Source organism: Rosa rugosa, chromosome 2 (genome assembly GCF_958449725.1).
Source record: "Rosa rugosa chromosome 2, drRosRugo1.1, whole genome shotgun sequence".
NCBI lineage: Eukaryota > Viridiplantae > Streptophyta > Magnoliopsida > Rosales > Rosaceae > Rosa > Rosa rugosa.
The window spans coordinates 4,194,176-4,206,630 of record NC_084821.1 but is presented as its reverse complement, the minus strand read 5'-3'; the positions used below and the strand labels follow the sequence as shown (position 1 = coordinate 4,206,630).

General features: G+C 37.5%; 1 protein-coding gene across 1 annotated transcript; it reads right to left on the bottom strand.

Moving 5' to 3' along the window:
• Positions 1–390: 390 nt before the first annotated feature.
• Positions 391–4,552, bottom strand: LOC133728984 (uncharacterized). Its single transcript, XM_062156451.1, has 7 exons — positions 3,734–4,552; positions 3,488–3,622; positions 1,958–3,279; positions 1,479–1,665; positions 1,164–1,391; positions 843–1,075; positions 391–759 (listed from the first exon to the last, which is right to left on the bottom strand). The coding sequence occupies exons 1-7, from the start codon at positions 4,142–4,144 to the stop codon at positions 594–596; spliced, it is 2,682 nt and encodes an 893-aa protein (XP_062012435.1). The 5' UTR covers positions 4,145–4,552; the 3' UTR covers positions 391–593.
• Between the last annotated feature and the right edge of the window lie 7,903 nt (positions 4,553–12,455).

Sequence of the window (12,455 nt, the reverse complement as noted above, 5' to 3'; positions counted from 1 at the left end):
GCTAGTGAGTGACTTTGTCAGTTACTTTGCCAGTGACTTGGCCAGTTACTTTATAGGGTGCATAAGGACATGAATTTTTTTACAGTTACTTTGCCAGTGACTTGGCCAGTTACTTTATAGGCTACATAAGGACATGAATTTTTTTACAGTTACTTGCTTTATGTATTGGCTCATGACATTACCTTTTACAATTATTTTTGCCAAATCATGGCTGATTACTTGTTCAGTGTCTTGCTATAAGATCTGTAGACTTATTGATTGACTCGTTTAGTGTCTAGGCTAGTTACTTGGGCAGTTACGTTGTCAGTGACTTTGCCAGTTACTTGAGACGTACAGTGACTTGACCAGTGACTTGGTCTATGACATACAGGTTGCCATTTCCAGTGACATTCAGTGTCTCTGTAACTTAGCCAGTTACTTACTTTAAAAGGTACCTAAGTACATGAATTCGTTTCAGAAGATCATATCAAACAAACTTTTATATACTGAAGCAATATCTGCAAGAAAATATTAAAAAATTGAAATTCCGATTGAACAAATGAATAATCAATTCGAAAAAACTATATAACCTATCCTATTCCCTAAACAAATTTCTACGATTCTTCATGTGTTGAGTTCCAGCTGTGCCTACTTTCTGCAAATGACTTTACAACATGAGCTCTAAACTTCAAAATATCATCCTTTGTGAGCTTCTTTGGAATTTTCCCTTTTTTCGAAATTTTCTCCATTGTGTACATTACAAAAAGTCCGCAATCCAATCTGTTCATCATATAAAAATTGAAGTAAATGAATTTGAACTTTATAATGATTATATTGACATTTTTAAAGAGCTGTGTACTTACGAATCTTCTCCTTGCTGAGGGTTGTCTTTGAGTTCTGTCACTGCCATTTTTGTTTTATAGTTATTCTTGATCCACTTTATGCTTTCTCTCTCGGTTTCAGTCAATGGAACTTCCATCATTTTCAGTTCTTCTTCTGAACTGTTCTTTTCATCAAATTTCATTCTGCATCCCTGTTCCAGCATGTCATCGGCTTGTTCTTTTACTGCTGTCATCCAAAGTTCTACCATGTCAACCTGCATTTCCAACATCGCAACATAATCAATAATATGCTTTCTGCTTAAATTAAATATATGAAATTAGTATGACGAAAGTGTTCCATACCATTTTTTGTACATTTTTAAAGGATTTTCCAGTTGATGATTTTTTCGGTCTTTTTGAATCACAGTGGTACCAGTTCTTTAATTCCTTGTCAAAAATGAGCAGTGTATGATGAAATCCTGATTCATGTGAGATTGGGAACAATATATAGTTGGATCTTGCCAGATTCTGGAACAGTGGTTCGCATAGGTACAGATGTACATAATACACCGTCAAATTTTCTGCAGAATTCTGTTTGTAAGAAAAAAAGAAGACAAGTTATTATCAATTAAGAATCATTTGCTTTGATTGTAGATTGATAATCGTTCCACTACTTACCCAGCACAAGGGATTCATAAAAGTTGGGACATCCAAGCCTTGTGATTCTTTCTCCAACAGCTGATCAGTCAAGAGAATTCCATAACATTCGATGCAATTGCTTGCTATCGGTTCGTCCATGATCATGTCTTTTAAATCCTGTCTTGAAACTTGTGCTCCATACTGTCTTCCATCCCAGAAGTATACTCTGCAAAGAATGAATAGTGTAAGTAACATAGATAGTGATGTCGTTTATTTAACAATCACATGGCCAATGACTTGGCCTGGCCAGTTACTTCCACAGTTACATGGACAGTGACTTGGCCAGCGACTTTACTTGGCCAGTTACTTTGTCAGTTACATGAACAGTGACTTGGCCAGTGACAATAAGTTTAAAATAGAACTTTCGTCTTGGCCAGTTACTTTGATAGTTACATAAACAGTTACTTGGCCAGTGACAATAAGTTTAAAATAGAATTTTGACTTAATTAAAGTATTACCCTGATGGTGCATTTTGCCAGTATTTCTGGACTCTCCTCTTGGTGTCCTGGTCCATAAATTTGTATACTTTGCTCTCCTCCCAGTCTACGACCTCAGGAGGTAGCTGCTTCTCTTCTTGCTCTTTATTGATTTGTGCATTTTCTGCAGCGTCCATCTGTCTTATTGCTTCCCGAACATCCTCTGGTACATCGTCCAACTTCTGTTGTGCTACCATCTCTTCTAGCCTTTTACGTTCACCATCTGGCAGTGAGGCCTTCATCTCCTTTTCTTTTTCTTCTTTTTCTTTCTTTTCAGCCTCTTTCAATCTCTCTTCAATCTCCTTTGCTTTCTTCTTTCGTTTTGCTTTCACATCCCCCCACCAGTAAATGTTGTCCTTTTTCTGTATTCTTCTCCTATTCTTTAATCTCACAACGTAAGAGTAGAGACCCATTGATGATACAGTTTCACCAGAATGTTGCTCTGTAAGGCGCATTGTTAACTCTCCTTTTTTGTTCTCCTCTGGTGTCTTCTCCTCTTTCTCTGGGCTCAACGTACAAAGTGGAAGGCCACGCGCAGCTACAGGACTTTTTACTATCTGAAACATGTCAGCTTGTTTTTCCATTTCTTCGACTGTGAGCATGCAGACTGTGGGGCTCTGGAACAGTGAGTCCTTTTGCGATGGAGTTGTCGATTGAGTTTCTTCTTGCACTGTGCAGTGAGGTGGAGATTGAGCTGCTGCTGCTGCTGCACATTCTTCGACTGTGCAGATGCCATGGGACTGAGCTTCCTCAACAGTCGATTGATCTTTATTTTCTGCGTTTTCAGCAGCCTTAGATGCAGCTCCATTTGATTCATTTTTTTCTTCTGCAGAGGTAGGTGGTGGGGAGCTGTGCTGCTGAGCTGCTGTTGAGGTGTGAGTCTTTTGGCTCAACATTTGCTCCAATTCTTTCAATTTTATCTCTAACTCCTTCACCGATGATGCAAGGCAGAAATTGTCGGTCACAAGTGTAGCATTTCGTTCCTCCAGATTCATCATTTCCTCCGTGATTTTCCTCAGTTCCTGTTCCTTTTCGTTCAGTTTTGTCTTCAAATTATCTTTCTCCACAGTGATATATCTTATCTCCTCCTCCTTTTTCTGAAGCTCTTTCTCCCACTTGTTTTTTTCTGAAGTTGTTTCCTGTTCAGCCACCTCAACTTGTAGGTTATCTTCTTTGTTTTCACAATTCTGATCATCAGTTCCTTTTTCCTCTCTTTCCGGAACTGTCTTTGCTTCATCTGATCTATTCTCCTCTTCCTCGGATTCTGATTCCTCTCTATCCTCCTTCAGGTTTTCAAAGATTTTCTGAAAGAAACATATTCAATATGTCAGTGACATGCTATGTGACATGAGCAATGACATGTTTACAACAGTTATGAAGGCCAGTGACATGAAGTGTGAATTGGCCATTGACATGCAGTGTGATAGTGACTTAATCGGTGACTTTTAACCAAGATAGTTACTTGGCCAGTTACTTGGCCAGTGACAACTACTTTGACAGAGAAGAAAATACCTCTAGTTTTTTCAAGCTGTTAAAACTTGTCCAATTCTGTATCAGCTTCTGGATGTCCCATTTTCTCATCCCATGATCTTCGTTCTCCCTTCCAGATATTGGGTTGATTTTTCCAGTCTTTTGACAGAACCAGTACTGCTTGCACAAAAAACAAAAAAAAATTAGTCATAGTGACTTGACGAGTGACATGCAGTTTGTCTTGATTAGTGACTTGACCAGTTACATCTCAGTCTGACAGTAACTTACCAGTATTATCAGAACGCAGCCCCCCGTGTTACCATATGGGCTGCTTGACTCCTTTTTCTTTTTCAAAGTCTTTATAGACTTTTTTAAGAAGCTTCCAACTTCCCTTGCCCAGTCATAAGATCCGATTTTATCCAAATTTTCGCAGGCTTTGACGTAGTCCCATGAAATTGTTCCTCCTGCGTTTGGGAACAGAAACTTGATGGACAAGTCCAGCAAGATTAATCTTGCCACATTTTTGTCCTTCTTCTCAATCCCATCCTCTGTTGTTGGATTGTCTTTCAGCGCATCTTGCAGAGCTTTCTCCACGGCTTTCTTGTTAACTCTCGCTGTGTTTGAAAAAAACTGCTGGACAAAGTCGGACTGATATGCACCCTCAGAAGTCTTTGGGACCAAGTCACCTTTTTCTGGCATTCCTAGGATCTTTGAAATATCTCTTGTCGAGATCCTGAATTTCTTCTTTCCAAAGAAGAAGAGGTCAGTTTCATGGACGTAGGCCTGCAGGAGGAGTGTAATGAAATCATCAGATTTCTTGGCTGACTTCTCCTCTATGTAGCCACCATGGAATGCATCGACAATATTTCCAAATGGTGACTGCCTGAGCAAATCTAATGTTCTTGCACTGAGATTCTTCTTGTTATCTTTAATTGTGTTCAAGAAACTTATTAATGTGCACCTGTACTGCACATGTCCTGGTTTCACATTTCTCTTCCTCTTTGGTGCTGCTTCAGTTTTTTGAAATAGCACCAAAGAGGAACCCTTGTTTGGTGATTGTTCTACTTTTTCTTCTTCTTCTGTTTCTTCCTGTCTTTTTTTTTTTTGATTTCTTCAAGCTCTTCTTGAGAATCTGCTTCAGTGATGGTTCTTCTTCTTCTTCTTCTTCTTCTATTTCTTCCTGTCTCCTTTTTTTTGATTTCTTCAAGCTCTTCTTCGAATTCTTTTTTCTGTGTATCGTTCGATCGTGTTCTTCATCTTCTGATTCCACCTCTTGGTAGTCTTCGTCATCATCGCTTGGTTCCCTTTCTTTTCTTTTTGTTCTTGCCATTTCTGATGTTTAAATTCTGTTGAAAAAATAAGAAGGTTAGCATTGAGTTTGCAGTTACATAATCAGTTACGTAGTCAGTTACTTGGCCAGATACATATATTGTAAGTTACATGATCAGTTACATGGTCAGTTACAGCTCATTTCAATGACAACGTCAGTTACATGATCAGTTACTTGGCCAGTTACATATGTTGTAAGTTACAACGTCAGTTACATGACCAGTTACATGATAAGTTCCATGCATTGTAAGTTACATGGCCAGTTACATGGCCAGTTACATGATCATTGACAGGAGTTTAACACACGTTGCCAATGAGTTGCCCTTTTCCAGTGACTTATCTGGCCTTTGACTTGTCTAGCGACCTGGCCAGTGACCTCACTGGCCAGTTTCATTATCTGAGCCTATAAAATATGTATTTGCACCAGCAGAATTTCCATTCAAGTAAAGCCTAAAGCCTAAACAGCATGACACACAGTCATTATCTCCATATAAATTGTTATGTTACTGTCCATGTCTCTGTATCAAATCACACCAAAATGGAAACAGAGCCCCTCCAAAATCAAATGATACCCAGTCAGTAGCCTATGTCACTGGCTATGTTACAGCATCAAACTAAAATTTGAAGACAGTCATTGATCATCTCCACTCAAAAAAGCTTTAAATCTTCACTCAAACCAAAACTTTGAATCGAATTGTTTTGTTTCAGAATCAAATGCAGAAATAATTATATCATATTCGACTTATAATTCCAAAACTAAATACTATATCAATGACTCGAAATTAAGTAAGAGAAGTTTCTGAGAATCAAGGCTGAAAGATTACCCGGTCGAGGTAGACGATTCGAGTTCTGCAATTCTTCAAATCCCTAAAATTTGGGGCTTTTTCTGTGAAGTACTTTTCAGAGTCGGCGTTGCTTCACCGTTGAGCAAAACAGTCGTCGGAGAAGGTATGTGTCTAAGAATGTGGCCGCCGGAGATTAATATTTCTCTATTTCGGAGTAGGTTTGAGCGGTTTTTTGAGGTTTGAATTTCCGAAGTAATGTGGAGAAGACGAAACAATAGTGCCGTTTTAGTCTACCTCTTACAAACCGCCAGAGAAAACTGACGGTGGCAGTTTTGTAATTAAATTGAAGTACAGTGGTAGAACGTGAACAGGTGACCTTAATTATCATAGGGACATTTGTGCTGTTTGAACTATAATAAGGCACTTCAAAATGACCTTTTTTATCATTATCCCAACTCATAATGCAGTCATGTAAATAGTTTATTTTAGTACAATAAAAAAAATCAAAATCCTTTCAAAAGAAAAAGATGTTGTTTTATCTTTGAATGAATGAAGTCTCATTTTTTTATCCTCTTTAAAAAAAAAAATCTCATTTTGGTCTTAAAAAAAAAAAACACAAACACAAAAATAAAAATGGGCGGATCCGTAGCCACCTAACTTACAGTTAAATTATACTCTAAATTTTGTCCATTAAATTTACTAACTATTAACGGCTGAGAAGGGGACGTGGGTGCTCAGATCATTTTTTGGGTGCTCGGTGTCCAAATCAATTTCTGGGTGCCCATTGCCCAGTGCCCAAATTAATTTTTTTTTTGTTTTTTTGTAAGAAAAACGTTTTATTATCTCGTAACACAAGGCTATTAGAGGGGCAATAAATGTTTTGATTTGATGTAATCTCCTTATTTTTTTGCTTAATCAAAATTTTATTTGTCTAACTTTAGGTAGACCAGTTCTCATTCCGGTGGTTGAAAACTCTATTAGAGGGCAATAGAGGTCTATTAGGAGGCAATACAGGTCTATTGGGAGGACAATAAACCTCTCCGGCCCCATATGAGAACGCTGACAACTTATTTGGGGACTTCCGGCGAGGTTTCATAAACCACCTCTATTGCCCCCCCCCCCCCCCCCCCCCCAATAAAGGTCTATTGGAGGGCAATAGATGTTTATTGCCCCTCTATTGGGGGGGGGCAATAAAGGTTTATTGAGGGGCAATACATATCTATTTGGGGGCAATAAACCTTTCAGGCGACCTATGAGATTTCTAACGAACTCTCTAGGGACTTCCAACGAGGTTTTTAGAGAAGTCCGGTGACCGGATTTCCGAGATCATTGGCCGGAATTAGACGGCCGGTGACGGGACTCTTACGAAGTTTCCTAGGGCTTCTCTCTCTTCAATTTTGTGTCTCTAACAAAGGGGTGAAGGTAAAATAGTCTTTTAAAAAAAATTAATTTAGTATTTGGGAAGACTTTATTAGAGTAAGAGAAAATTAAAAAAAATTAACAGAGTAAGTAGGAAAAAAAATCCTTAGAATTAGGATAAATGGACAAAAACTCTTCTAATAAACTAGCTCATCAAGTAAGCTCTATATGCCTAAATTTCTGGGTTGCAATTTTCATGGAAGTGGGCATGTGCCTCGGGTGTTTGATGAACTCTTTTCTATCCTTTGTACTAATTAGTTTCTATCAATAAAATTAACCTGAAACCACATGAATCCAATTATTTTTGGATTCGAGATTAATTTATTAATGTCATCTTTTGAATAAATTAATCAGTTTTGTTAATTAATTTATTCATTTCAATTTTTCCGTCAAAATAGTTAACAGGGTTTAGATTCTGTCAGTTTGGACTGGAGTTCATGAACTGTTTTTTATTTAGTCAACGAAAGAAAAGTTCACTTCTTCTAGAGTTTTGTTCAAAATAAAGAAAATAAATAGGTAATATCCGAGAAGGCCCACTCTACGTAAAGATTCCGTGTGCCAAAACTGGGTTTTCACGCGGTTAGCGAGTCAGTCAAAATATTATTCTGTTGGAAGTATCGGAACAGTGGTCAATGTTGGCTGCTGCTGACAACTTTTTTCCTTATAGCTATAGGGTAAAATTCTCAAATGGTACCCAAACTATTACGAAATACACTTTTTGGTACCTACAAATTTTCAGAGAGTCTAGTAGTACCTGTAGTATCTCTCCGTTAACCCTTTTAGTACTTCCGTCAATTATTCCGTTAAAGTAGGGATAAAATCGTAAAAACCCTATTTTTTTAACAAATTTTTTATAAAACTAAATTAAACTTGGTTAAAAAAAAAAAGAGCTAGAATTGAATTTAATTAGTGAATATCTACATTTACCATTTACTTACTACTTCCATTGGTTAATCCTATTAATTGTTTGAGAAAAAATTATCTCATTAGTTGACCAAATGAATATATATTAATTTTTATAAAAAATAACTAAACACAAACAAAATACTTAAATTAATTACCCCAAGTAACCCGAGAATAGGGAAGAACGGATTGGGTATTATTTTTATTTTTTATGTGTCAAATTACTTTTTAATTATAGAGCTTCAATATATTATAATACTATAATTCTATATATGAATGAAAATACTATTTTACCCTTGTTATTTTACTCACATGAGTCTCACATGGCCGCCACGTAGGCATTTTTAACGGAATAATAGACGGAGGTACCATAGGAGCTAACGGAGGAATAGTGTAGGTATCACTAGACTCTCTAAAAATTTATAAGTATTAAAAAGTGCATTTGATGATAATTCGGGTACCATTTGAAGATTTTACCCTTTATAATAAGCTATCGTGTTAACAAGAGTATCTCCGACAGAGAAAACTGCCCCAATTTATGTCAGCTGGATGAGACCAGCTGGTCAAGGAAAAGAGAGGGAAGGGTCGGCGCAGGGAAAAAGGTTGTGGACCCCACATGAACTAGGGTTATTGGAAAAGAGAAGGAAACCCACATGCTAATTTCCCGCCAGTCACTTGGTATTCCTCACCTGCATGTAGAGGTCACAAGAACAAGGTCAAATTTTTAGGTCTGTAGACGGAAAAGGCTGACGCGGTGATAGAAGGAAAAGAGAAGGAAACCCACATGGTCTCATATTCACTCCCGTGCGTCACTTGTATTCCTCACCTCCTTGCGCGCTAAAACAAGAAGAGTTCTTAATAATAACAACATGGAAAATATTATAGCAGCCATAGTTGAATGCATTGTCAAGAGACCACCGTCATTAACATATTTAATAATATGTGCCGCATGGGTTTGTTTCCTAGTTTCTGTTTGATTTTTTAGTCATAAAAAAAAAAAAAAATTCAGAATAAAAAATATTTAATAATAGTAGTATCAGATATAGGGTAACAATAACAACGTCTCATGGTTGTCTTTGATATCGGATTAATTTTTTTGAAATAATAAAAACTACATTATGATAGAAATTCAAACATACTATATCTATACTATAAAGTTGAGCGCTTAAGTTTTTATAAATATGGATTGCTCATAATACCCTGTAATTCACTAAATAAAAACTCATAATGCAGTCATGTAAATAGTTTATTTTATTATCTTTCAATAATATACTGCTTTGAACTCAGGTGATTGTCGAGGTGTTACGTGGTGATCAGAAAGAGAAAATCCCTATTGTACTTGAACCAAAGGTTGACGAGTCGTGACTTACCAAATGGTTGGGCTTGTATATCTAAAATCCAATGCATATCAGATGGATTGTCATTTATTCTTTTGTATACTAGCTTGATGAAAAGGGTTCTCTTGTACAAAATTTAACTGCTGTAATTACCCCTTATGCTTTATATGTAGTTCAATGCATATGATGTAGAAGAAGTACGTGAACAAACACAGTGTCCTTTTATGTCACTGACGAGAAATATGAAATGCATGTTATAAGGTCGGAATGATGGAATTGGATGGTTAATTGGCTTGTCTAGCTAGTGACATTGGAGGAAACAAACAATAGCTTTCAAAACTAATCTCAATTTGCAGTATGCATGCCCCGGATTGTATCCCAAAAGCAATTGTATTATTGCGTGACTCGTAGTGAGAGGGGCGTGAACAACATGCAGGGGAGCGTATTGTATATGGAGTTAGTGGAACTTTTACGGTGCGTTTGGATGAGAAAATTATAAAATCCGTAGGAATTTATAAATGATGGAATTTTTAACTCCATCAATCTAAAATTTCATTAATTGCAATTTCTATTGTTTGGTTGCATCTATTTAGGATTTGAAATGTGTAATAATTAAATTAAGAAAGTTTAAAACAAATAAAAGGGTCTTTGACCCAAAGCACCAAAATAGACTAAAATGATCCCACTTACCCCAGCAAGAGATTTTTGTTCTTTTTTCACCCTCTCTCCATTTCAACTTTGACAGAGCCACAGAGGGAAACTCTCTCTCTCTCTCTCTCTCTCTCTCTCTCTCTCTCTCTCCCCTCGGTGCAGATCGCTGGTGCCGGAATCTATCCTCGTCGCTGCCTCTGTTTTTGCTCGCTGTTTCTCTCTCGTGCAGATCGCCGGCACCAGACTCTCTCTCCTCGTCACAGACTCGTTTTTGGTCGCTGTGATTTTTTTTCCGTGCAGATCGCCGGCGCCGGACTCTCTCCTCGTCGCCGCCTCATTTTTGATCGCTGCGATTTTCTCTCAGCGCAGATAGTCGGTGCCAGATTCCCTGCCACGTGCTCTCTCTCCTCCCTCGGCTCCGTCGTCGTGGGCGGCTTTATCGTCGTGGGTGGCTTCATCGTCGTGTCCTCTCGCTTCTGTAGGCTCGGTTTGGTAATTTCCGGTTGGATTTTGGCTCAACGCCACTCGCCTGAAGACGACGTTCGGTGGTCTGCAACCAGGAAGAAGGGAGAAGGGGGACGTGGGTGCCCATATCATTTTCTGGGTGCCCAATCAATTTTTTTTGTTTTTTTGTTTTTGTAAACTGTGGTCAGAATGAAAGAAAAAGAGAAAAGAAAAAACGTTTTATTATCTTGTAATATAGGGCTATTGGGGGCCAATAGACTTCTATTGGGGGGCAATAGACGTCTATAGGAGGGCAATAGACGTTTTGGATTTCCCATTCCGGCAATTGAAAGTTCTATTAGGAGCCAATAGACGTCTATTGGGGGGCAATAGACATTTTGAATTGATGTAATCTACTCGTTTTTTTTCTTTAATCAAAGTTTTATTTGTGTAGTTTTAGGAAGATTAATTACCATTTCGGTAATCTAAACGTCTATTGGGGGGCAATAGACGTCTACTGGGGGGCAATACATGGCTGATAGTCATCTATTGGGGGGCAATACATGGTTGATAGTCATCTATTGGGGGGCAATACATGGTTAATAGTCGTCTATTGGGGGGCAATAGACCATTGGGGCAATAGACGTCTATTGGGGGGCAATAAAGGTCTATTGCCCCTCTATTAGGGGACAATAGATGTCTATTGGGGGTAAAAAAAACTTTCCGGTGAGATTTTCAGCAAATTCCGGTGACCGGAATCCGGCGGCCGGTCACCGGAATCCGCGCGACCGTTGACCGGAATCCGGTGGCCGGTCACCGGATTCCGGCGGCAGGTGACAGGACTCCAGCGGTCGGTGACCGGGCTCCGGCGAAGTCTCCCATGGTTTCTCTCTCTTCCATTTTCTCTCTCTCTCTAAGTAACAAAGGGGTAAGGGTAAAATGATATTTAAAAAAATTAAAAAACAAAAAAAAAATCTTAATTGGGTATTAGGGAAGACCTCCTTAGAGTGTTTTGGGTAAGAGAGAATTAAAAAAACTTAATGGGGTAAGTGGGAAAAAAATATCTAAAAATGGTGTAAATGGACAAAACCCCCAAATAAAAATATAAAATAGAAAAAAGTCTTGTTTTGGAAATAAAAATTGAACACTGCAAAGGAATTCGTAAATGACACATATTTTGGTGGAAATTGAAGTGAGTAATTTAAATAACGAATTCCTTCATTTTTTTTCCACATAGAAATTTAAAATTTCCAATCTGATAACCCCAAACGAGGGAATTAGCTTTTAGGAATTATGAAATCCTCACTTTCAATTAAATTCCATCATTTTTTTCCCTCATTCAAACAGACTCTTAAAGAAATCTGGGTTTATTCAATATAGACTTTTAGCAGTCCATGAAAGTCTTGAGATATTCAATTATGATTTTTAAGGACTTCATGAATTCCACCAAAATCTAGGGGTATTCAATTAGGACTTTTAAAAATGAATAAAAGTACAGTGGTATTCAAAATATCATTCATACTTATGGAATTAGAAAATTATGGATAATCATAGACTTTGTAGTCACGCGGTTATTTTCACAAAGATCCAACGGTCTATTTTGATAAATTGTGTTTCCTCCACCATGTTGCTCATCAAAGGTATAATTGCTTCTAATGTATTAATCTCTTTTAGTTGGAAACAGTGTATATTGTGTACAGGTCATCTTCAATGCACCGTTCTACGTTTAAACACACTTGTCTTATGTGGTTTTGATATTCTGCACATTCAGCAATTGAAGAAGTTTTCAACAAAACAAATATGGTTTCATGAAAGAAATAATGAGTCTAGAGTCTTGTCATTCGTGTAAAATAATGATTTTCCGCTTGGTGATTGGGGTAAAGTTAGTCTCTCTTTCCTATCCTCTATGATCAAGATTGCATTGTGATTAGAATACTAGATAAAAATGCATCTGACCTCTAATTAAGTTATGTTTTCTTGATATCTACCTTAATTGATTTATCAATTTCTGTATGGATTCTTGTTTCACGTCATTCTATTTTTCCTTATGATCAGACTATAAATGGAGAGTATTGATCTTGCTCAATATGATAACAGACTTTTGATCGACATGAGCAAATGGATAATATTTTTATCTCTATG